The 27,314-nt window shown below is 39.8% G+C and overlaps 1 protein-coding gene and 1 non-coding gene across 3 annotated transcripts; both read right to left on the bottom strand.

The window, feature by feature from the left end:
- Positions 1 to 756: 756 nt before the first annotated feature.
- LOC109044705 (transmembrane 7 superfamily member 3) lies at positions 757 to 27,195 on the bottom strand. Of its 2 annotated transcripts, none has more exons than XM_019062539.2 (9): positions 26,821 to 27,194; positions 25,025 to 25,354; positions 22,142 to 22,401; positions 13,283 to 13,466; positions 12,499 to 12,648; positions 11,250 to 11,402; positions 10,186 to 10,446; positions 6,445 to 6,790; positions 757 to 3,930 (listed from the first exon to the last, which is right to left on the bottom strand). In XM_019062539.2, the coding sequence occupies exons 1-9, from the start codon at positions 26,927 to 26,929 to the stop codon at positions 3,624 to 3,626; spliced, it is 2,100 nt and encodes a 699-aa protein (XP_018918084.2). In that variant the 5' UTR covers positions 26,930 to 27,194; the 3' UTR covers positions 757 to 3,623. The 2 variants fall into 2 exon arrangements, with proteins under 2 accessions (XP_018918084.2, XP_018918085.2); XM_019062540.2 differs by having other exon boundaries at positions 3,793 to 3,930; positions 6,408 to 6,790; positions 26,821 to 27,195.
- TRNAN-GUU (transfer RNA asparagine (anticodon GUU)) lies at positions 14,164 to 14,237 on the bottom strand. The gene has a single exon. It is a non-coding gene; the product is annotated as a tRNA-Asn (tRNA).
- Positions 27,196 to 27,314: the final 119 nt, after the last annotated feature.

The following is a 27,314-nucleotide window of genomic DNA, read 5'->3' as shown; positions in this document are numbered from 1 at the left end:
CTTTATAAATCAATGTTAAGGCCAATCTGGGTATACGGCTGCCAGATTTGGGCGTGTGCCGCCAGTTCCAATCTCAAAATTATTGAGACAATTCAAAATAAAATACTCAGACAAATGGCAGGGGCCAGGTGGTACGAGCGTAACATCGATATTAGAGATGAGCTCGGGATCGAAGAGATGGACATGTACATCTCACGTATGTACAATAGATATGAAGAGAGACTGGGCGGTCACCCCAATCCCGAAGCAATAGCGCTTTTGGATTGGGGCTCCGAGACCCGGAGGTTAAAAAGACGCAAACCACATGAGTTGAGCACAGCTCATTTCCGTCGGTGTTAGGCTCGTGCCTCTGGCCCTTACCAGTCTTAGTCGACTGACAGGGCGAAAGCATAGTTAGTAGAAAAATTCTCTAGAATCTAGTTCTAGGAATAATTATAGTTAATATCAGTTAGTTTTTTCTCCCGCTTTTTACAGGATTTTACTTCTATCTCATTTGTTCATCCTTCATTTTCATTCTCATTAATTTAATCCATAAAGCGGTGTTTATTTCTTTTTTATTATATTAGGCTTAAAGGAAAATTTGTAAAGACTCGTAAGGTCTAGTAATATAAGTTGTAATTCAATATGTGTAATTACAAAATTAAATAAAAAAAAAAAAAAAAAACTAGAAAGAATTAAAATTGAACCCTTGTGAAACAGCAGCTCCCTCAACATACATTTAGAGAAGAATCGCCCTTAAATGAATAAATACAGAAATTACCTTAGAAAAATAATTACTTTTATTCGCTTATAAAAGTGAAGGAATAACACAATAAGACAAATAATTACAAGGGGAAAACAATACTTTGGAAAAGTGGGTAACAATTTTTTCACCTCTTTCATTGCGAATGTTTACGATTATAGGACGAACAATTTGTGAAATTTGTAATTCACAGCTACAAATATGCGCACAAGTGGAGGAACAGCAAATTGATCGTGGTTTTGATCGTAAATCCAGTCTGAAACAAGAAGGAGTCTTCGTGCGCTTTTATTCGCCACAAATTTTATTGCACATTGCTCACACCATACTCACCATTTACGAGACACCCACTGAATTTGATTTAGAATAGGTATCAAGAGCAATAATTCACAGTGCCTCATGTTTTGGAGCGAGAAGTAGCGTTTCAAGACTTTCAACATTTTTACAACAAACATAACAAACAACTATCGTATTGAAAAAAAAAATTGGACAGTTTAAAAGTATTTTTTGTTTGTTTCCTTATAATCCTAGCTTACATAATATTTTACAAATGATCCACTGCTTTTCCTTGTGAATAAAAAAAAAGATTATAATTAAATGCACGTCAACAGTCCCACGCAAGGAATTATTATATTTAAACAATCAAAACTTAAAAACAAAGTCGTGATGCTTACACCCAGAGGCGGATCCAGCAATTTGGCAACACCGGATTCCCTCCGTTTAAACCTACGGGCCCCTTCATGAATCGATACATTTCCGTGGGTTTAAATGGAGAAAAACAATGTTGCCAATTTGCTGGATCCGCCAATGCTTACACCCAGGAAGAGCAAAACTAATGTTAAGGCACGACATTTTTCGCGACTTTAATGAGGTCAAAATAAGCAGTTTCAAAAATAATCAGGTATTTCTTAGAATATAAATATAGCACTTCGGTTAATGGAGTATGATTCCTTCATCTTCCCATTTAGTGAAACTAGCAGAAGCCCAAGGATTCAAAAAACCAATGATAGTTATAGAAAGCTGAGTTTGAATCAATCATATTGATGTATGAGTTCTGAACGATACGGGATTGAATGAAATTCTTGAGTAATTTCACTGGGGCTAGTCACGAATGTTACTTCACCTCTTATTAATACTCAGTCAGCAAAAACAAGCGGGGTTCTGAAAATTCAAACCTCTTCTAATTTATAATTACAAAATATTCCAACTTCATCAGATGAATGAAACATCGAAATGAAAGTATATGAACTGAAAAATTGCTAGAACAATGTATTTTAGAGAGAAGAGAAAACGATACAATTATTAGAAGAAAAAAAATTCACTTCTCACGTTTGGAAGTAAAGTGAGGTAGACACTAAAAGAGCATTTCTTACAGAGAGAGGGAATGATTTAACGTAGGAGCATTTTAAATACAGTCAACGGCCTCTTTTTTTTTAGTAAAAATCTAAAGTAAAAATATAGGCGCAAAGGCACTAATTCGCTTATTCATTACGCTGTATATAACACATAAAAATCCCGCTGGCGTTTGTCATGGAACATGATTTTAAAACGGCACAGATGAATAGAAAGTGCAAAAAATATATGAACAGTACGATTAAAATTGCAGTAGATTTTTACTGTTCTTGTACTGCTGAGAGGTAGTGAGCATGGACGATATATAATTAAGAAAAGGAAAATCGATTATCGCAAGTGGAATCGAAATTCTGATCCATCTACGATGCCGCTGATCTGCACTGATGGAGATTTGGTCACCGAAAAAACTCTGCGTACTGCCCAGCGGATAGTTTCTGTTACAGGGCACTTTCATGTCAATACACTCGTGTTCTTTTTTGCATTCTGTAATGAATATAAATTTCCGGGCAAAACAAAATTACAAACACACATAAACAAGGCACAAAAATTAACAAAATTGTCCTACGACAAAGTTCAGAGCCCTTCAAAGGAGTCAAATAAAAGAATCGTAAACAAAGAAACAATTTAAAAAACATATTTAAACGAACCCATCAAGAAGGTTCCGATTCTGTTTTTTGAAAAGAAGGCTGATTTCTGTTGACGAGGACTTCCAGAATTTTATTGAGTGTCCGAAACTTTGAAGTTTTAATAAGTTCAAAACGATAACTGGATCTTAACATTTAGCTGCAGTCGACATGAGGTCTGACCCACCCATAATAAATGTGATGTTAGTCGATCCAACTTTTAATTTTTACTAAGTACACAACGTTTCGGTCATCTTCTCACCGACATTTTAACACTTGGAATGTATGAAATACGATCTACATGTACTGCTCGTCTAGGGAAAAACGACGTTATGAGCCTTTAGACGTTGCCAAATTTCCCTCGAATTTTCCCGATTCATGTGTATTTAGACCCAAATAGCAGAAATGAACCAAGCAGCATCAGCTGTTGCCAAAATTAAAGTGCCTATTAATTTATTTATTTTTTACAAGAGAACGTTTGTGCGAAATTTCTTGAAAATTTTATGAAATTTGCTTCAAACAATGCAGAAAATTCACAGAAATTTGCACAAAAATCCGCACAACCGTATTCATGTAAAAAACTAAATTGCCCAATTGAATTTGGCAATAGCTGACGTGACTTGGTCCCTTTCTGCTGAACGTGGTCTATACATCCTTGAAAATTTCAAATATTATCGATTAAATGTCGAACAAAATCGTTGGAAAAATTGGAAGACTTTTCAGAATTTTCTCAGTGAAAGCGGTTTTTAACGAAAGAAAATTGGCAACACCTGGAGGCTCATACGGCGTTTTTCCTTAGCACGGCAGTGTACAAACTTAATCAAGGAACCAAAGGCAATGCTGTCACGTCTTAAGATAACACAAACCACCTTGCGAAGCGACGATCAGACGGTACTATAAGAGGCTGTTCATTCTTTCTGTATGCTTTCATAAGAGGGTGGTGGAGCCTCATCGTCGATGGGCAGGCGAGGATACGTGACCTGGTCATGACCTTGAGGTTGACTTGGGTGACCTCCGACATGACCTCCTGGTTGACTTAAGGGTGGCTCATGAACCAGAGCGCGAGGTCCGTGGTGGGAAGCACCCGGTGCAACATGGTGGACGTTTGGTGTTGTTGGTTCTGTTCCTTTCTGCATGGTTTCCTGGTCGATTGGTTGTCTTGGAACCGGTTGCTGGCGTAAGAGGGGGTTGCCGCGAATTGTTGCAGGGATGAATCTGGAATGCAATGGAGGGAGAAAGGAGGGATGAGTGTCGCGATAATGCAGGGGGTTTCAAAGCTTTAGAGATCTTGACTCGTGCAATATTCAACATGGCTGACGCCAACCCGACAGAAAACGAGACGGGATTTTATGAATCGGCGTGTTTATACTTGCATTTTCCTAGCGTTGGTAAAAACCATGGTGCTTCCTCACGATTTGCTAGCCGGAGCGTCAGCAATGGTAAATATTGCATAGTATCTTAGAGCGCAAGAGTTTGATGGAACGACACTTCTTACGAAATGTTCACGCGTGTCGTAGTGACGTTTTTGAGGCGGAGAGTTAAAAAAAATGGACCAATAGACAAGGTACGAATTTAAGCATTCTAATACATGTTTCTTGACCAGAATTTCACGTAGAACACGATTCGCGCAACGAAAATGACCGAAATCAACTCCTAACGAAGATATTAACGTTTTTATTTCACATTGGTTACGAGGAGTTTGAACTGCCCGCTCACAAGAAACTCAAAGCTCTACGTGAGTCAAATCGCGCACTACAACGGTTTCAGCAAGCTTCTCAATCGAGCAATGTTCATTTCCCACCATGTGTTGTTCAAGCTATCAGTAATTTGCTATAACTGAGCCAAAGCGTCAAGATCGAGGTTGCCAGATTTTTATATCGCAGAGACTGTCATGATAACGTTTAGCGCGCGATGTGAGTCACGTAGAGCATTGAGTTTTCATGAGCGGGTGATTTGAATTCACACACTAAGAATCGTTAAATATCTTTTTAAGGAGTTGATTTCGGTAATTTTCGTTGTGCGCATCGTGTTCTACGTAAAATTTTGGTTAAGAAACATGTATCAGAGTGCTAAAATTCGTACCTTGTCTAGTGGTCCATTAGGGGTGCAGTTCAGACTTTTGTGATGCGTTCACCCTGATTTTCGAGCCATCTACTGTACTGCCGTGCTGAGGAGGAACGCCGCGCCGTATGAACATTCGAGAGTTGCCAAATTGCCGCGGATAACATATATATTTCTGGGAACGATTATACGTATGTTACCTTGAAATTTTCAGGAATTTTGGACGAAATTGCGAGCAAAATTGCCTGAATAAATTGAAGAAAAAAATTCACGATTTTCCCGGTAAATTAGGTTTATATTGATGGAAATGTGGCAACGTCTGAAGGTTCATACGGCGTTCTTCCTTAGCACGGCGGTGTAACAATCATATCGACGGTGCAAGTCAGCAATCACATAACTCGTTTGCGGTGTCTGAAAATCTCCGCCTCGATGTTATTTTTTTAAAGGAGAACTAATTGACATCATTCCTTGAAATTTTTGCACAATTTTCTTCGCACAGTGAAGAAAAATCATGGCAGTTTTAAAGAATTGCCGTTGAATAGTTTTCCGTTTAAAAAATAAAGTATGACAGGAAGTCTGCGACGTCGCAAACCGAGTTATGTGATTGCCGACTTGCACCACACCGTCTACCCGCGATCCACAAATCGTGCAATCGAGCACATTGTACGCACCTGCGGGCTGATTATTGAAATTGACAGACAAAGCTATAGACAAAGAGGGCGTAGGGAGTATGGAGCGATCCTGCTGGCTGAAATGGGTGGTTCCTAAAAACTAAGGGAGAAAATGATAGACTAACTATTGGGACTCTCATGCGTTGCCGTTAGTTGGATTGCATTTTGCAAAAAGGAACCACTAGCATTGCAATGTCCCTAAGATTGTGCAACTTCTTTTGTCTTGGAGGAAAAACCCGATTATCCCTTAATAGTTTTTATTTTACTCGCTAAAAACTGTAAATTTAAAACAAAAATTACCATCTAAATTTCATAGTTTTTCACAATTTCCGCAATTTTATTGCAAAGGATGAAGTTGCACAATCTTAGCATCATTGCAATGCTAGTGGTTCCTTTTTGCAAAATGCAATCCAGTTAGTCTATTACCTACCTCCTTTGTCCATTCCAACCACCCGCTTCCTCCAACAGGAGCCCTCCATACCCCTTTCGTCTTCTTTGTCTATAGCTTTGTCTGTGAATATCAATAATCAGCCGGCTGGCATTTGCACTAAATACCAGGCTGTAGGAAACTCGGTAATCTAGCAATAGTAAAAGCAAAACAAGGGAACAGTGGAAACAAGGCTAAAATACATGAAAAATACACGGGACGTTTCGGTGTCTCACGACACCATTATCAACCGTTAAGAAAGTACAAAAAAAAAAAAAACAAATTAAAATCGAAGAGACTAGCACAGCGTTACATGGTGATGAAAGACTGCAGTCAATAGACTCTTCTTATTTTAATTTCTTTTTTTATTTTTGTTTTTTAGCGGTTGATGATGGTGTCGTGAGACACCGAAACGTCTCGTGTATTTTTATGTATTTTAGCCGTGTTTCCACTGTTCCCTTGTTTTGCTTTTACTTTTTCCGTTTTGGGCTGCCTGTGTACCTTTGTTTTTTTTCTAATCTAGAAATATTTACCTAGAATATATATCAGGTATATATCTAGAATATATACCTGAGCGTTGCTGAGGGTTCTGGATGTAGAAGCTGGGCTCCGAGGTTGTGGCGCTGGGTTGCGGGGGCCTGACCCTGAGGGTGCGGCGTGTGGGGGGACGTGAAGACGGAGTCACTGCCAGGGGTGGTGGCGTCGAACCACCAAGGGTACTGACCCGGGGTGATGGGAGGATCATCCGCGGATGGGAGGACCGGCGTGTGCTCGTTGTACGGCTGCTCGAAGTAGTCGTAGCCGTGGAAGACGTGCGGGAACATCTGTCTGTACTCGGGACGCTTCTTCAACTTGAAGTGTTGGTAGTTGAAACCGATCATCACTAGCAGCAAGAACAGCGCCGTCATTACCATATCTACAAGGATAAATAACGCGGTGATAACTTCTTCTTCCACGAGAGAAGCGTCCAATTTTTCTTAAAATTAATTTTTCAAGAGTAAAAAATTATGTGAATCATATTCGATGCCATGACCAAAAAGCTTGTCTGGTACGGTCATATTAATGGATGACGGAAGAGAGGCTGCTAAATAAGATGCTTGATTAGGCTCCTCCTGGGAGGAGACAAAGGGGAGGTCCAGTGAAAGGGTGGCAACAGGGAGTTTTGAATGAAATGATTACCATGTATGTAAGGATGGAATAACGCGGTGATAACTTCTTCTTCCACGAGAGAAGCGTTCAATTTTTTGAAAATTAACTTTTCAGAGTAAAAAAATCATTTGAATCGTATTCGATGTCATGACCATAAAGCTTGTCTGGTACGGTCATATTAACAGGAGGGCGGAAGAGCAGCTGCCAAATTAGATGCTTGATTAGGCTCCTCCTGGGAGGAGACAAAGGGGAGGTCCAGTGAAAGGGTGGCAACAGGGAGTTTTGAATGAAATGATTACCATGTATGTAAGGATGGAATAACGCGGTGATAACTTCTTCTTCCACGAGAGAAGCGTTCAATTTTTGGAAAATTAACTTTTCAAGAGTAAAAAATCATTTGAATCGTATTCGATGTCATGACCATAAAGCTTGTCTGGTACGGTCATATTAACAGGAGGACGGAAGAGAAGCTGCCAAATGAGATGCTAGATTAGGCTCCTCCTGGGAGGAGACAAGGGGGAGGTCCAGTGAAAGGGTGGCAACAGGGAGTTTTGAATGAAATGATTACCATGTATGTAAGGATGGAATAACGCGGTGATAACTTCTTCTTCCACGAGAGAAGCGTTCAAATTCTTGAGAATTAATTTTTCAAGAGTAAAAAAATCATTTGAATCGTATTCGATGTCATAACCATAAAGCTTGTCTGGTACGGTCATATTAACAGGAGGGCGGAAGAGAAGCTGCCAAATTAGATGCTTGATTAGGCTCCTCCTGGGAGGAGACAAAGGGGAGGTCCAGTGAAAGGGTGGCAACAGGGAGTTTTAAATAAAATGATTAACATATATCGACGGAGTAAGTCGGCAATCACATAACTCGGTTTGCGACGTCGCAGACTTGCTGTTATACTTTATTTTTTAAACGGAAAACTACTCAACGGCAATTCTTTAATACTGCGGTGATTTTTCTTCTTTGTGTGAAGAAAATTCTGCAAAAACTTCAAGGAATGATGTCAATTTGTTCTCCTTTAAAAAAATAACAGAGAGGCGGAGATTTTTAGACACCGCAAACGAGTTATGTGATTGCCGACTTACACCGTCGATATGTATGGATGGAATAACGCGGTGATAACTTCTTCCACGAGAAGCGTCCAATTTTTTAAGAATTAATTTTTCAAGAGTGAAAAATCATTTGAATCTTGCTCGATGTCACGACTAAACAGCTTATTTGGCACGGTCGTTTTAACAGTACGACGGACGAGAGGCTGCCAAATAAGGTGCTTGATTAGGCTCCTCCTGGGGGGGGGGGGGGACGAGGGAGACTCCACGTGAATGGTGGCGACAGGGGTTTTAAATGAAATTGGGGAAAGCCAACTCCTTGATGGGTTGTGGGAGGACCGGGTACTGTGCCGGTTAGGCGTCGCAGAGCGCCGAAGAGCGCTGTAAGAACGACTACTGTGCATGTAGGTTTACCTTTTTTTGTTTTTTGTTTTATCAATTTGCAAGCAGCACACAGGGCTAATCGCACGCTTAATGGTCCAGCTACAGGTGATTGTCTGAAACCATTGACTCACATCACCAGGCCGAGAATCGAACCCGAAATCTCTCGGTCATAGGGCCAGCAACGCTACAGTCACTACTCCTCGAGAGGCAAAGAGTAAAAGATCATTTGATTCAAACCCTGGTAAAAATTGGCGATAAGAGCTGCGTTTCAAAATACCATAGGAATTCTTATAGCCGGCTAAAGAAGGCTACAGAAAATCATATAGCTGGCTGTAGAATGCGGAGAAAATCATACGGCCGGGGCTATGCGAGACGATTAAAAAATTATGCAGCCGGGCTATAGTTCCTATAGCCGTGCTTTACACTTTATCGCCTGGCTGTTGCTTTTTCGCCATCGATTATAAAAGGCTATAAGAAATTGTGTAGAAATTCGTGTGCTTAGGAAATCATTAAGTTTGATGCGGAAACACCTTAATATTTACAAAACACACGTTATATTTTCCTTTAATACATATTTTTTTTCATCAATTAAAACGAGAATAATCCATACAGGATGTGCAAACATTTCAAAATCATGAGTTGAATAACGCTGACTCCGTTAGATTGAATATTAGAGCCTAACACAAAGCGGAGCGGCGACGCACTGGCGCCTACAAACCTAACAGGGATACTTCACGCATTGCGCAACGCGTGAAGTATCCCTGTTAGGTTTGTAGGCGCCAATACACGTTTCGCGCTGGCTGCCCGCCTGCCGCACCGCAGCGTGCTACGGCGCTTGAAGAAACTATTTCACACCAGAGGTATTGTACAGTATCATACGAAACTGAAGGCGCTCTAATATATTAGGAATGGCAGGCATCCATCAAGAGTACGGAGCTTTCCTCGCAAAATAAATCAAAATACTAATTAGTGACATTTAGCATACACTTTATCGCCTGGCTGTGAGTTGCTTAGTCGCCATTGGCTATAAAAGGCTATACGAAATTGTGTAGCCGGCTATAGAAGCTATTGGAAATCTTACAGTCGGCCGTAGGTCTATGGTATTTTGGAACACAGATTCTCCTGCCAATTTTTACCAGGGAACTGATAGCGGATAAGCATCAGGAGCCGTTCATAAATTGCGTCACCCATATTCGCGACTTCTTGATCCCTCCCTCCCCCTTTGTCACCTACATGTAACTTACCACCAGACTCCCCTCTCCTAAAAATTACGTCATTTCAAGCATACTCCACCACTTCTTTTATGTGCGTGGGTGTAGGTGTGCGAAAAATAAGAACATGAATCCATCGACGTGAATCGGTGGACGTGATTCGATTGACGTGAATCGGTGGACGTGAATCGATCGACATGATTCGATTGTCGTGAATCGATCGACATGATTCGATCGACGTGAACCGATCGACATGATTCGATCGACATGATTCGATTGACGTGAATCGATCGACGTGATTCGATCGATTCACGGGTTTGTCGATTGACCCACGAGTTTGTCAATCGATTCACGGATTGGTCGATTCACGAGTTTTTCGATCGATTCACCACTGTCGATCGAATCACCCTTGTCGATCGATTCATGTCGATCGAATCCATACTCTCCAACTCAGAGGATTCTCAGAGGATCCTCAGAGACCAGAGAACTCGCGGTCAACGGGATAACCTTACCTCTGAACTGATACGGAGGGTCGATGGTGGCCGTGTCGAAATTCTCCACAGTCGCTCGCCGGATGATGTTGATGAAGGCATACTTGAGGTTGGATCCGATGTAATGGTCGATTGGGATGATGGTCATGTACGCTCCTACAATGCTGCAACCTAGGATGCAAGCCTTGTGGTGTCCGGAGTGGAAGATCACGATAATCAACAAAGTCAGACTCCAGAACAGTAGCCAGAAATTCGTGTCATTTTCCAACGGTTGAACGTCAGCTGAAAGAGAAATGAGTAGCGGTAAAGAGAGGGGTAGAGGCCCGAAGCGCCTTCACTTTTGTGTGTATGCATCACGGAGAAAAAGAACGAGTAGCTCTAAGGAGAGGAGTGAAGGCCCGAAGCGCCTTCACTTTTGTGTGTATGCACCACGGACATCCTTAGAGCACGAATAGTTGCATCAAGGCGTTGTTATCTTCTTTGAATGGACCAATAAACAAAGTAAGTAAGAGTCTAGGCATTCTGATACATGTTTTCTAACCAGAATTTTATGCAAAACACGATTCGCGCAACGAAAATTACTGAAATCAACTCGTAACTTAGATATTAATGCAAGAAGAGATAGAATAATATGTATACCCAGTAATCATTGGTAAGAGAGAAGAAGAGATAGTTTAGTAGAGGCTGTATTTGTTTACATTGGTTGCGGGAAGTTTGAATTCCTGACTAACAAGAAAACAATAATCCACGCACACTACGAAGATTTTGGCAAATTTCTTAATCGAGCAATATTCCTTCCGTACCTTGTGTTGTTCAAAGTGTCAACAATGAGCAACAGCTGAGCCGAAGCACCGAAATTCAGGTTGCCAAATTACATATCTCCTGAAAATTGCTCCCGAAAAGACTCACATTTTCTGAGAGACCCGGGACTCCCTCTTGGAGACAGAAAAACTTCCCTGAGCTCTCCTCTGGAGCTGGAGGAGTCCCACAGAATCTCCTTGGTGGGATGATATTTTTCATTGGTCCGCAGACTCCCCTTGTCCCCCACAAAAAGTTTATGGTCATTTAGCAGAGTCGAAGCTTACCGAGTCCAGCAAAGAAGGCAATGGAAGTGAGGACGGCTCCGCCAGCAACATACGTCGAGAACCGTGAGATATAGGACGAGCAGCAACAAGACCAAATCAAGAGCCAGATCAGCCCCAATCCAAGTCCGCTTGCCAGAGGCTTCACCACACTAACTATGAGCGGGAAAAGGAGGAGAAAAATTAGAGAGAGAAACAAAAAATAGGAGAGAAAGTAGGTAATATTGACAAGAATACTGCCGTGCTAAGGAAAAACTCCGTATGGGCCTTCAGACGTTGCCAAGTTTCCTCCGAAATTACTGAGTACATTGTGAAAATCTTGTTCTAAAAATTTCAGACTATTTGGTACGCAATTTAGTCTAAAATATCTGAAAATTTCACGGAAAAATACGATAAACTTTCTTCAAAAGTACATGTCTTACTCGAGGAAATTTGGCAACTCTCAAAGGTTCATGCGGCGTTCTTCCTTAGCACGTCAGAATATACAGTAATATTACATTATTACAGTAATATTGACGGTTTGCCGAGCGAGTCGTTTCAACAGAGATGCGATTTTCTGCTACCGCACGTAAAAATCAGAATATAGCTGCATGAATATTTTCATACTGGAGTGCCATAACACATGCTTTTAATAATATTTAAGTGCTGCACTTAAATATATTTGAATAGATAATAAGAAATATATTGAATAAATATTGGTGATTAAAGAAATTGAGGAATTTATTTCATACTATTTAAGGTCTGCAGTAATAAATCAACACTTACAAATTTACTTACAGGGAAGTAATTTAATGAAAAATGCAATTTGTATTCATTTTTTTGGTGTAAATATCATAACGATGAGGAAAAAAAATAATCGAAAGTATACGTGTAGAATACGCTGTATGCGTTGAAATTTTCCATTTTTAACTTGTAAGGGCAAAAATAACGTTATTATCGTAAGTCAATTCATTTTTCCCGCTCACGAAGAACCATAGTTCGCTCGAGTCAAATCAAACAATAAACTAATTTTAATATACATCTCAAATGAAGAATTTTACTGGGTGCTAATTTTGTTGGACAACATAAGATGTGTCTGAGTGCCAGCGCAAGATAACAGTCCATTGAATTATAAGGTATAAAATCTTATTAATTATAGGTATAAAATCTTTTATCACATCATATTTGATGGTCGTAAAAATGGACTAAAATCCGAACTCTTTCGCAAGGATGTAATTCTAATACCATAATCGGGCTGAAAAATGATTGATACCTGCGTCATGAGAACGGTACGCAGAGAGAACGCCAAAGAGCAGGGAAGAGATAAGGTACATTTCCAAGTTGGGCGCCACATGGCCATGCAGGCACAGGAGCAGTCCTATGCAGAAGATTGTTGCAGCCACTGTCTTAGTCAAAGTAGTGTCTGAAAAAAAATTAAGAAAGAACACTGAAAAATTAAACCACCGGAAATTTTTTGAAAAGGGCCGCACAAAATTGAAAGGATGACAACAAGAACAATAGTACGTACAATTTTAAAAATTTCACACTTTTAAACGCAATTTTAAGCATTTTTGGAGTCAAATACAAGAGCATTTGAACTTCTTAAACAACCCATACTCAGGATCTTCGGGGGCCCCTTCATCACCTCTGGGGCCCCAGGAGCCCACCAGATTTCCCTGTATCTTCTGTATTATAAACTTTGGGCGAACTTTTAGGTCTCTTAGGGACAAATTTTCAAGGACTTTGGGGCCTTGTACTGACTGAAATTATTGGATAATTACAACATTACAGGGAAAAAACGATGACTCGAAAAAAAATGGCCGTGGGGGCCCCCTTTGGGACCCCCGCGGCAAATTGCTAGGAGACGATCGCCTCCCTGCTCCCATGGCCAGTCCGCCCCTGGCGCTATAGATTCCGGCACAGACTTTAACTCCAAAATTTTTAATAGTGTATGTTCGGAGTACGGTCTGATCCCGTCAGACTAGGGCGCCCAATCATGCCATATTCCGAATTACATCGAAAACCACGATTCAATCCTTTACTTTAACTGAACTTACTGAGGACATTGCAGGAGCCACTCGTGCGGATCGTGCTGCAGGCGTAGGTGTGGGTGGGCACGTAGGCGGCCGATTTCGTGACGCCCATTTGCGTCTCGGACACGACGACGGCGTAAACGGAGCCAGTTCCGGGGTACGCGCTGTACCGCTTCTTCTGGTTGGTCCCGATCAGCGGCGGTAAAACCTGAAACACGAATCCAAAACACTGAAACGCAAAAGAAAATGTACGGTCACGGGCGCTGGTTAGGGGGCCATTCCAAAATTACGTAAGGCATTTTGGCCAACTATTTGACCCCCCCCCTCTCCACCTCTATAGACACCTGTAAGAAATCTCTGATCTCCCCTTTTGAATTACGTAAGTTGGCCGGGACCCCCTCCCCCCATTTTTCAAAAAAAAAAAACGAAGAAAGCCTGATAAAATAGCTGGAATAAATTTAAGGCTTCTGTAAGTAAAGGTATTTTGATTAAAATCGGCAAAAAAAGAAGCAAATAATTGAAATTTAATTTTCAGGGTGTTTACCAGTTATAAAAAACCAAAATTGGGGACTTTCGGGGACTTGTAGGGATGTTTTGAAACGGCAGGGTTTCGCAGGTCACAAGGCCGATAACGTTTGTTTTTAATTTTTTGTTTGATTTTTAAAAAAATAGCCTTTTTTACAGCAGAAAGCTTACGTAAGACTCGGCTTGAAACCTCCCCCCCCCCCCCCCCTCGTAAGGCTCCGCAAGAAAAGCTCGGACTCCCCCCCCCCCCCCAAGTGCCTTACGTCTCTTAAACAGCCTCTTAGAGTGCCGGTATGGGGAGAGTAACCCGGGGAAACCCTGAGAGAAATTCCATTTAACCACCTACGCACTGCCTATTTACCAAGGTATGCAAAATATTGCGCCCCCGGGTGGGCTCGAACCACCAACCTTTCGGTTAACAGCCGAACGCGCTAGCCAATTGCGCCACGGAGGCCGATGGAGAAGGTATCAAAGTTAATTTCTAATGAATTAATCTAAATAATCGAGAGATGTTTCCATAAAATGTTGACTCGGCTTTTTCCACACTGATACACCTTGTTACTGAACAACATGCACAAGCGCGTGGAGTCTCGAGGTGATTATAAAGTCTGGCCGATCAGATCTCCGGATCGCACTAGAGTGTGCTACCGAGCTAAGGGAAAACGCCGTATGAACCTTCAGGCGTTGCCAAATTTCCTTTGATAAAACGCGAATTTCCTAGTAAACGTACGAATATTTCCTTCTCAATTTTTCAGATAATTTTGTTCGCAATTTCACCTAAAGATTCTGAAAATTTAAAAGAAAAATATTCATAACTTTCCTCAAAAATAGACATTTTATCGCAGGAAATTTGGCAACTCTCGAATATTCATACGGCGTTCTTCCTTGGAACGGCAGAGTGCCTGTATAGGAAAAGTACGGACATATCGATAAATGGAGCTCTTATGGCCCAGAAGGGCAGCCAAACTTCTGACTAAAAAAATGTCACTATCAATCTTCTAATTCCAATATTAGACCAGGATGGCCAAGAATGTTCATAAATGAGAGTTCTTCCGCAAAAAGAAGTAAACTTATGCAAAAACTAAGTCAAATACTTGCTTTACATTTGACGGGTTGTAACAATTGTAATGATAAATCGGACAATGGGCCAGTTGCGCTGGTAACAGAATCGTGTTTTGATGTTTGACTCTTGTGGATTAGCTAAAAATAAGAAAATCTATCCAAACAACAACTTTCTACGTTGAATATTAATCGAGGTATTGTCCTTTGAAGATTCGGGGTTTTGAAGTCATCCACCGCGGTAGTGCATAACATGGTATGTACTACCGCGGTGGATGACGTCATAAATCTACTCTTTTAAGACGCGATATCTCGGTTAATATTCAACGTAGAAAGTTGCTGTTTGGACGGATCTTATTCTGTTATCACTGTAGTCTCATTTCAGTACCAATTTCACCATGTAACGCCGTTTGCTGGTTTTTATTTAAATTTCCTTTTTATTTTTAATTCTATTTTAGCAGTTGATAATGGTGTCGTAAGGTACAGAAACGTCCTGCCTTTGTATCTTGTATTTTAGCCTTGTTTCCGCATTTTCCTGTGTTTTCGATTTGGACAGTTCTTATTATTTTTGGCTAATCCACAAGAATCAAACATCAAAACACGATTCTGTTACCAGCGCAATTGACCCATTGAATTGTCCGGATAATATGAATTCATAGGTTGGCTGCCTTTTTGAACCCCAAAAGCTCCATTTTTTACCCCCAAAATTACCGACGTGCATGTCCGAACTCTCCTTGAACAGGTACTCTAGCCCTAGTCATATTGCCTTCCACTGAAATTGAAGGCGTTACTATTTTTCAAAGACACCTCCCTACACGGGGAAAACCTAATTTCATACATAGCATTCACGTTTTCAGTCCAGATAACCAAGCTTTTCGGTCAGAAAGCCTAATATCAGTTCAGGTAACGGAAGTTTTTGTTCGGTATAATAGAACTCGTATACTTAAACGAAGATTATGGTTATCTGAACCAAAGTTAAGTTTGTCCGGCCGAAAACTTCAATGTGCCGAATGAAGAGAGGTCCTTGTAACCGAGGTACTTTTCTTGGTATCATATTATACTTCTATAAGGGAAACTGTTACACATTTTAAACTGAAATTACACATTCATCTGATTACGCACGCTACAACCAGGAGAATTTTAGGTAGAAATTACACGATCATATTCTTGCTGTAAATCAAAATTTGAGTGAATTTGCAACCTTGGAATGGAGTTCCGTACCATTAGGGAAACTACGAACTGTGCGGTTAAAGTAAAATTCGTCGGTTTCTTATAGTGGCGTGGCGTGAATGATGGATTATCAATATTTCTCCATTTGAAGCTATGGTGAAGAATCGATTATTAAGGTGTTTGTTGCGGAACACCCTGTTTATCGATCCTTTTCCATAGGTTTAAATGGCAGATCAAACCGCAAACTTTCAGGCACCAAAATTGTACAAGTGATTTTGAAACTTGTAAAAAACCTGAATAAGACAGTTTATATGATGTCTAAAAATATTTTAAATTATTTTATGCCTGAATTAGACAAATTAGAAAAGGCAGAAAAAAACTAATCAAAATCAGAAAAGAGTTAATATTCGGATCTCTTCAAGTTGAACTACGGGACAAATCGGGGATTCAATTCTGGACGGTACTCTTTTAGCGGCGTAAATTTCCGAAAATTTGGCAACCTCGACGAGCAGTGCCCGTGTGTAATAGAGGTTTCGGCAGTTGAGCCGCGACCCTGAGAATTTCCCTGACTCGGAGCAAAATCTCCTGACTTACCAGGTTTTAATCATGGTGCCTGGAATTGACCAAGCTCATCCCCTGATTTTTAGGAGCTCATTCCATGGTGAGAAATCAAAGTTTTCCCCCGCTTCCCCGGGATTTCCTGAGGGAAAAGAAAGTAACTCTCCAGAGTTCCATAAATGAATATCGACTTATGTCCCATGACTGGATATACTTTTGAAATCCAAATTGAGACGGCTGCATATTTTATTCCTCGTTGTGATGATCTGACAATGAGTCGATTCTAGTTGGGTTCGGTTAGGTCATGCATCTAAACTAACTCCGCAGCAATGCGTAGAGTATCACTCAAATTGAAGGCGCGTTCGATTGACAGCCGCTGTGATGGATTTTCACGGCGCTCTGGGTGAAAATAATCTCACGTTTTTGAAACTTTCCTCACTCTTAAAATAAAGTTGATTATTAGACTGTATTTTGCAATTAAGAACAATGTATCCGACCAATTTTAAAAACGACTTATGTCCTATGACCAGATATAATTTTGAAATCCAAAATGAGACGGCTGCATATTTTATTCCTCGACGTGATGAGCCGAGTCGATTCTAGTTGGGTTCGGTTGGGTCATGCATCTAAACTAACTCCGTGGCAGTGCGTAGAGTATCACTCAAATTGAAGGCGCGATCGATTGAAAGCCGCGTAAATGAATTTTCACGGAGCGGCGCTCTGATTGAAAATAATCTCATGTTTTTGAAACTTTCCTCACTCTTAAAATAGTGTTGACTATTAGACTGTATTTTGCAATTAAGAACAATATATCCGACCAAGTTTAAAAACGACTTATGTCCCATGACCAGATATAATTTTGAAATTTAGAATGGGACGGCTGCATATTTTATTCCTCGTTGTGATGAGCCGAGTCGATTGTAGTTGCGTTCGGTTGGGTCATGCATCTAAACTAACTCCGCGGCAATGCGTAGAGTGTCACTCAAATTGAAGGCGCGTTCGATTAAAAGCCGCGTTAATGGATTTTCACGGATTGAGAAGTATCTCATGTTTTCGAAACTTTTCTCAATCTTCAAATAGTTTTGACAATTAGACTACAGTTTTCAATTTGGAACTACTAATCCCGATTTTTTTTTCTAAAATGAAGTAAGTTCGATTAGTTCCTGCCTACAGATCAATGGCGAGGCGTGAATGATCGATAATTAATCGATGTTTCCCCATTTGAAGCTGTGGTAAAGAAATCGTTCATTGAGGTGTTTGTTGTGAACACCCTGTTTATCGATCCTTTTCCACAGGTTTAAAGGACAGATCTATCGATATATCGCAAAGCACGCCACGCCACTGGTTCCTTATTATTTGAACGATTCATATGTCATTTGGATAACTGTCGAAATTTCACGAAAAACTGAGGAATGATTCAATAAAATTTTCCACATTGGCAATACCCGCAGCTCCATTTTCTAAACACTTCAGTTTGGAACTTTCCGTTCAGTTCAGTTGCACGGCACACGGCACATGTGCACAGTCATGGTACTAGTCTTGTTGCCATTCACCGAAATTGAAGGCGCAACTAGCGTTCGTAGACGCTAGTTGCGTTGACGCGCGCGAGAGATACGAATGCGAATGAGTTGTATTGGAGAGTCAGAGCTAGACGTGTTGCTGCGAATAAAGTTAAAGGCACATTTGCTTGCATTCGAGGTTACATTCAACCGCTTTCTGGGGACCATCACACAGTATTAAGGACAAGCACCACAATAGAAAGGACCCTACAACAAAACGGCCAAATCGGCCTAAACACGGAATCGTACGATTTTCTCAGGGATGATAGAGGGTCTTCCCAGACACTCAAAACTGGTCATATTTTTTGCCTAACCCCCAGGGAAAAGGGGGGGATGGGGGTCAAAGTCAAAACCTTTAAAGTAGCATAACTTCTCAACGGTTTGTCGTAGGAAAATGATCTTGGTGTCAAAATTTCCAGAAAAGTGAGAGCTTTCAGAATGTATGAATGAAATTTATAAAATTTTAAAATTTGACCCACTTTTGGGTCATTTTACAAGGTCCCCCTTTCGTAAATTTTCGTTTTTTGAGATTTTCGGTTGTTCGGTTCGCACATATTAAAACAAAAACAATTTCAAATGAAAGTAGAGCGTTTAAGCTTTAAAACAAGCCCAAGATGATTTTGGGGAAACGATTAGAAGCGGAGTTATGAGTCTTCAAAGTTGACGCGGCGCGCGGGAACCTTGTATGTTCCGAGCCTCAAGGTCACCTGCGCGCCCCGGATTGCCTGCAGGTTGCAAGTTTTTGTGTTTTTATGCTTCTGTAGGTCATTCTTAATGTGAATCATTCAATGAAGATAGTTTAATCAGAATTTTTTAATTTTACACAATGAGCCTTCGGCGAGGTACACCACATTAACGTCAAAAATTTTTAACTGCATTTCAAATAGCCCCCTCAAGAATAACTGAGACTTGTTTTGAAGCTCAAAGTCGACAAACAGTTGAGAAGTCATGCTACTTTAAAGGTTTTGACTTTGACCCCCCATCCCCCCCTTTTCCCTGGGGGTTAGGCAAAAAATATGACCAGTTTTGAGTGTCTGGGAAGACCCTCTATCATCCCTGAGAAAATCGTACAATGGAGAATTTGCAAGGGTCCTGAAATTTGATGAATTTCCTGTTTAAGCGGAATCCTCTGAGTGAACTGAACACGAAGATACCCTTGGTTCATAAATTGAGCAATTATTAGAGGAGATATGACAAAATAACCGATTCTGCTAAAATACATGTGTTTAAATGGGAAATGCCGCCAGATGACGTCACAAGGCGGCACATTTTCTCACTTTTAAATCAATTTTTCTCCAATTTCCCATGTCAGAAAAAAATTATGAAAAATATTGCGAACTCAGCTCATTAGGCACTTTCAGATGAAGCAATAAAAAAATTGCGTGCAAATTCTCCATTCCGTGTTTAGGCCGATTTGGCCGTTTTGTTGTAGGGTCCTTTGTCCTGCGAAGTTTTACGTAGAATACGATAGACAAAGAAACTTTCAAACTGTGCCTCATCACTGGAAAAAAAAAAAAAACACATTGGTTCTGGAGTCCAGACTCTTGAAAACATTGAGTAGTACAACAAGAGTATTTTTTCTTGGCGATGTTTTTAAGAGTCTGGACTCTAGATCCGATGTGTTTTTTTTTCCAGTGTGGGTGGAAAATCGGCATTTCCTAAGTTTGTCTATTGAAATATCTCATTCATCTAAAAAAAACCTGCGTTTATTGGAATTTAGAATTCGTGTCCGAAGTCCATGACACATTTTGACACAATTCCCTGACATTTGAGGAGTCACAGAGTGGATACTCAATTTACAATTTGACGCTTTCATTCTCAGCAGTTCAATCCGACAATTTTATTGGACGCAACGTTTGATCCCACGAAATAGACCTCAAAGTAACGTAAATAGGTGTTCTCTACGCTGGAGGTAGATCTACTCGAGTTCAGTATTGCGCAACCACTTCAAAGTGTTCATAAATTCAACTGGGTACATCAAGGTTGCGGCAAGCTAGACCGAAACGCCTTCAGATTTTCGTTTATGCAATTTGGTCATCCGTTAGACACGAATAGTTGCATCAAGGCGCTAGAGTCAACATCGCGTCATGTGGACGTGGGCTAGTTATAATGGGCCTGTTGCAAACTTTTGCTAGAGCAAAAATTAGAGTTGTTTCTTGTAGATAATGCCTCAAAAATCACGATGAGCGCATCGGCAAAGTCTGAAATGCACTCATAACTTCACAATCTGCGTAAGAAATTTGCGTTTTTTTAAGCTTCCCGCTTCAAAAACGATACTACGGCACAGGTGAACATTTTGTTAGAGGAGTCGCTCCATCGTCGGCGATATTGATCATGGCCGACGCTTGCGCGCAGTTCCGCGCGTAATTCGAGGAGAGTTCAAGGTCAATCAATTCGGGCGTGGAAAATATTAACGTTAACACACCGATTGTTACCTGGTCTAATCCAGTTCAGGTGTTATCTCGTCCCATCAAACGTGTTTTGGCGGATTGGCGTCGGCCATGATGATTATTGCCGACGATGGAACGACTCCTCTTACAGAATGTTCACCTGTGCCGTAGTATCGTTTTTGAAGCGGGAAGCTCAAAAAACCGCAAATTTCTTACGCAGACTGTGAAGTTATGAGTGCATTTCAGACTTTGCCGATGCGCTCATCGTGATTTTTGAGGCATTATCTATAAGAAACAACTCTTATTTTTGCTCTAGCAAAAGTTTGCAACAGGCCCATTGGAGGCGGTTTCTACCGTGCCAAGGAAAAACGCCGTATAAAAATTCGAACGTTGTCACTTCTCTACTGATAACACATTCGTCCTTTCAAAAAAAAAAAAGAAATAGAGTTGTTTCCTTTGGCTACATCATTGATTAAGCTGGAGTAGAGTGTGACTGTGAATCACGCCGATTAAACCCGTTTTCACGCAAAATTTGACGTATTAATGCTAAAAGGAACAATGTGCATAGGGTTTACGTCCAACATAGTTCCTTTTAGCATAAATACGTCCAATTTGTAATCAAAAGCTTTAAACTCATTCTACAGGGCAAACACATAAAGGTGGTTTCACAAGTGTCCCCCGACTTTTCCACCATTTACTCTAGAATTATCCCGTAATTCCGATAATCTCTGACTGCGGCAATTCTTACATGCCGAGTCCCTGTCTCAAACTCGAAGTGTCTGTCCCAAGAATAGGGTTGCCATAATTTCATCATCTTCAAATTCTCTGACTTTTACCTGATTACTTTTGTATTTCCCTGACTCCCACATTTTATAATTATTTGACTTTCCCTGACCTTCGAACGAAATTTCCACTTTTTTTCTTTAATTATTTATTTATTTATAGGAGCTAAGCGCCAAATTGAGTTCTTTTTGAGGATTTTAGAATCCTGGATAGCGCGTTCTGTCAAATGGAACTAAACGCCATGGAAAAACATTGCGAAAATAGGACGGAACGAGCATCGCATTCAGCAACCCCCGCTAATCCAAGCCCCCTCTCCCTTCCTCCCCCTATGGCGCTTAGTTCCGTCTTATAGAAATACATCTATATGGACCGGAAATGGAGATGTTGCATGTGTGAGAGATTTGCGATTTGAACATTGATTCTTCTGTAAAAGTTCGCGAGAAACACGAAGGTGCCACTGGTTTTCTCTGAAATCAACTCCCAAGCTCAAAAAAAGCTCTCAAGTTGAGGCTGTTGCCACTTTATTTGGGGACTCCAAAACTGAAATCACGGCAATTCTGCTAATGTATTTGCTCCGCATCTTTGCATGAAGAGTTTGTCTTGATGTAGAGGTGGACTCTCAGGGTAGGGTAGGATATCCCCTCCATTTTGGCCTCAACTTGAGAGCTTTTTTTGAGCTTGGGAGATGATTTCAGAGAAAAGCAGTGGCACCATCGTGTTTCTCGCGAACTTTTACATAAGAATCATTGGTCAAATCGCAAATCCCTCACACATGCAACATCTCAATTTTAGTTCCCAATAGCCAATCGTTGTCGATTTATATGATTGTTGGGACTTACCCTGCGACCATTGGCTCGAATACTGTCCACCGTCATCATCGTTTTCAAGAAGGCGAAGTAGGAGGCGGCGGTGAAATCCCGCTCGGGTTGGTAGAGGTGGTAGATCTCGTAGACGAGGGAGTTGCGGTTGCAATCGTTGCTCTTGATGCTCGACATGGCCGGCTGACTCGCCACTTCGATCATCGTGTCCGTGTAGTTCAGTTGCAGGTAAGGAGCCACCTCCACGTTGAACACCATGTTGCACCCGCCAGGCACTGGAGCTGAAAGAAAAAACAGAATAGAGGATATGCAGGTGTCTTAAATTTTATGACTTTCGTCATTAAAATAATCCTGCCAGAAAAACTGAGTGCGAGGATATCCTTAATTATTGGTTTCTAAATTGAGCAATGGAGATGCTGCTTGTATGAGGAATTTGCGATTTGACTGTCGATTTTTATGTAAAAGTTCGCGAGAAACCCGATGGTGCCACTGGTTTTCTCTGAAATCAACTCCCAAGCTCAAAAAAAGCTCTCAAGTTGAGGCCAAAATGGAGGGGATATCCCAAGCTATCCTGAGAGTCCACCTCTATATCTAGACGAACTCTCCATGCAAATATAGGGAGCAGATACATTAGCAGTGATGCCGCGTTTTCAGTTTTACAGTCCCCATATAAAGTGGCAGCCCTGTTAATGTATATGTATTTGCTCCCTATCTTTGCATGGAGAGTTTGTTTTGATGTAGAGGTGGACTCTCAGGATAGCGTGGGATATCCCCTCCATTTTGGTCACAATTTGAAAGCTTTTTTTGAGCTTGGGAGTTGATTTCAGAGAAAACCAGTGGCACCATCGTGTTTCTCGCGAACTTTTACATAAGAATCAACAGTCAAATCGCAAATTCCTCACACATGCAACATAACCATTCTTGGAGAAAATAAGACAAAATAACGTAATCTGCTAAAATACATGTGTTTAAATGGAAAATGCCGCCAGATGACGTCATAAGGCGGCACATTTTCTCACTTTTAAATCTATTTTCCTGCAATTTCCCATGTCAGAAAAAATTATGAACTGCGAACTTAGCTCATTGACACTTTCAAAGGAAGCGATACAATTTTTGTGTGCAAATTCTCCATTACATGCATCAGCATCATGCAGACGTTTGACTGAATACGTAGATATGCTCCTTCTGACCCTTTCCAAGGTTGCAATTTTTCATAAAAAATAAAATCTTGAAAATCCATGTGAAATATTTCATGAGATTGCAGAAAAATATGAAAAATGGTGAATGCTATTTTCCGAGATTAAATGCAAAATTAAATTAAAGGCGGCTGGTTTTTGCCGGTTGACCGTTTTATTGCACTAACTTTAATTTTACATACGATTCAATGCAAAAGTTTGTTCAATACCGTCCGACACTAACACATCAGACTTTGAATCCAACTCGTCTTGACCAACGATAGGTCTCATGCTCTCAACTGAGGAATCACCGCTAAGATCACCGAGTTGAATGTGTGGCCTATCTTATGAATTGAAGGAAAAACTTACGGTTCAAGCGCAAGTTCTCTGGACGTCTGTGAGCAGACAGGACATTCATAGCACATTAGGTTGTAGTATTTTGGTACGATTTATCACTTAAAAAGTTTCTAATTTTTACAGTAAACAAACGGCTTCGAAAAATAATTATTTAAAAAAAAATGAATAATAAAAAAAGATAAAAAGAAATAACGAGTGCCTATAGTCTAAAAAATTTATAAAGGTATACTACCGTTTTTTATGAAGTATTACTCAGAGGCTTTTGGGGGGTAAATATTTAGGAATTTGAAGCAAAAATCATGCCATGCCTAAAATTGAAAAGGGGTTTTACTTAAGGACTTAAAATTGCCTTGAAAACTCTTGCCTCCCTCACTGCCCCTGAAGAGTCACATCATACCAGTATGGAGGTTTTTGTACCTTTTAACTCCACCTTCCTTCAAAAATAAATAAATTAATAAAAAATCTATTTGCACAAAAACACTAACTTATGCTTTACTTGCAAATTCAATCGGACAAGGGGGAGAGCGAAGCATGCAGTTTCGCTAATTTAAAGGAAGCATAGAAATACAGCTTGTAGGAAAATCCATAGATTAGTTTCACTTCAAATTCTCCGGAACAACATTAGTAATTATGAACATCCACATTCCTGGGTCAACACAAATACAACACAAAAAGGCTATATCATGCATTCATCTACACATGCTGCACTACAAGCCTAATTTATCCTTCAAATTTTTATAGATTCAATAAAAAATGATGCATTAATGCTTAGGTTACAAGATAAAATGAAGATGAATAAGAAATGAAAATCCTCCTATCTTTTTTTAAAAGTTTCTCAGCTTTTTTCCTCAATACTTTCCACTCTAATAAAAAATTTTAACTGTTAACTTGAATTAGAAATACACAGAGGCGTACAAAAAATGAACCCACTGTATTGGAGATGGGTACTACATGAAATCTTTTGTTTCAGGTACCTACAAGAGAAATTTTTTGAGTTTTGTACTCATAATATTCAACACTTCTAAAACCTCAGAATTTAAGATGAATTTAATCTAAATTTTTTAAAGCCTTCTTAGGTTTTATTCCTTCTTCAAACTGAATTTAATTCATGATTTTGCCTCTATAAAATGCTTGCATCCAGACTCTACTGACAAAAATGTATTATCTTGCTGTAATACAGGTGTCTTTATTTTTTCTTTTCATCTGCTCTGTTAAGAGATGTGAAACTTGGCTCATTTGACATTGCTCAGTGTATAAAAAATCTTTCATGCCTTTAACATCTAATGCATGACTTTAAAATTCTACTGTGACCACCAAGTTGTGCAAATAAAAAGAATTTGTAATTCCTTAAATGTGGAATATAAGTACTCACTGGTCTTGGAATATCCAACTACGTTGAGCATGGCAGCCACCTTCATCGGATTGGGGTTGGAAAGCTCGAAAGTTGCTGATCCAAGTTTCCCTGAATTAGATTCGGCAAGGCCAACATTGGTTCCTTTAACGCTGTAATTTTCTCGATCGACACTTGAGGTGAAAGCTAATGTGACTTCATGAATATGGGCATGAACTTGGCTAATTACAAACCCGAAGTTGGAGGGAATGTTGATGATTAGGATTGTGTAATTTTTGAAAGGGGCAAGAATGGTTTGAATCTCATAAAGTTCATTTGGTTCACTTCCTTTCAAATCGAAGAAAAAGTCCTCTGAAACAAGAGAAGAAATTGATATTAATACAGTTCCACAATACAATGTCACTGTTACTTACTGTCCTAAAATCATTGAAATAACCAGGATTGATGTTCTAACTTCATTTTAATATTTCAAAATCTATTCGAGAGAATAAACTGATTTTTAGGAGCCATAATAATTGATAGAGCTGAAAATGAATAGGAGTACATCAGAAATTTGAGCTGGGACAGTATTATAGATGCCACTAATGAAGCTAATGGAGATGGCACCTTTGGTGCCAATACCTAATTGGGAGGCGCATTTTACATACGGAACTTGATGAAGTAGTTAAGAATATTGGCTTTCGATTGGAGACAAGATGTGGATTGATCCGTCTATTTTTTTTGCAGCAGCAATTTGTGTTTACAAAAATTAAAAATAAGTAATAATTTTCACCCAACATGGAACAGTTGTACTTAACGCCATAGGAGAACTACTACTGTTGGTGCTAAAGGCAATGGACATAGTTTCTGAGCATAGTAAAACGTCAGTCCAATTCAAATTAAATTCTGGTCCAGTAATTTGATTTCTTTTCTATAGAAAACATAGATATCTACATTTTTTTTGTTTTGTTTTTTTACCAATTTCAAGTTGCCTGTTAGCTTATCCCACGCTTATAATTCTAGCCCCAGGTGACCATTGCCTGAGACCATCAAACACAGGTCACCTCACCGGGAATCGAACCCGGGACTCTTTGGGCATAGGGCCAGCGCTACAACCACAGGAGGCCAACAAATAAGTAAATGAATAAAATGTACAAATGGGAAACTGCTAAATTTTAGACTCATTACTGACCTACACATCAGCAAATGCACTCTTGTGCAATTCATTGGTTTGAAACAATTTAGGATCAAGCAAACGCATAAGGTACCTGTCATAGGCTAGTAAATACACATGTAATCAGAGTAAAGATAATTTTAGAGAGTGTCAGCAATTTTGCGCTAAATATGACTGGACTCAGCATCACAATATTCATTCATGAATGACAGATCTCTGTCATTACAACTACTCTGTCATTAGCAATTACTGTTGCAATATTTCATCAAATAGCAACATCATTATTTTTTTTGTCTTAATGAGGCTGATAACAGAATATAAACATTTTAAATTGGGTCTGATAAGCCTCTATCAAAATAGCAAACTCGTTTTGATACTGTTAAAGTCAAATTCAGAAAGTATTGAAAAGAGTGAAGGTCAGGAGAGAGAGACATTTGACTTTATTACAAAGATAACGAATTTTTCCTGATAAGGGCTAATAGGTATAGGGGTTATATAATGACAGCCAGACAAGAACGTTCAAAGCAACAATGTGCCTTCCCGTTAGCCTTCGATTAAAAAAAATATATTCTAAATTTGAAATAATATCACGCAGTTTTATTCAACATACTTCTGCAAGGATAAAGTATATTCACTGAAGTAAAGGATAATAATGAGTACCTACCTCCGTTGGTTCGGACATCATTGGTGAGTTCATTGATTTGATGAGAGAGCGAGGTCAGACTTAGAATGATTGCAACGATGAGACATTGGTACTTTAGAGGCAGCTTCATAATCGAAAATAATTACTTAAAATAGTTACACAGTTAACACCTTAATTATAATGTAAATTAAGTACTGAAAGTTCCTGAATCATTCGCAAGGATGAATCGACAAGAAAAGTTCATGATAAGAGAAAACCTCAGAAGTGCATTTGAAGAAACGCATCTAGAACTCAAACAAGAAAAATAGAAAACACAAAATTGAATGCACGTGTATGAATTCACGACGAATAATAATGAATTTCAAGAGGCACACCGAAATGAATTGATAAAGGAAAGGGGGCCGATGACTGATAAAAACAATAACAATGCAACATAACCTCTTCTTCTCCGAGTTGAGTGTATTGATTTGAATATAATTTGAACAGCTGATAGGTAAACTTGTAGTATACCGAGG

The sequence above is a fragment of the Bemisia tabaci genome, chromosome 10 (assembly GCF_918797505.1).
Source record: "Bemisia tabaci chromosome 10, PGI_BMITA_v3".
Taxonomy (NCBI): domain Eukaryota; kingdom Metazoa; phylum Arthropoda; class Insecta; order Hemiptera; family Aleyrodidae; genus Bemisia; species Bemisia tabaci.
The sequence above is the reverse complement of the archived record's forward strand: the minus strand, read 5'-3'. Positions and strand labels throughout refer to the sequence as shown.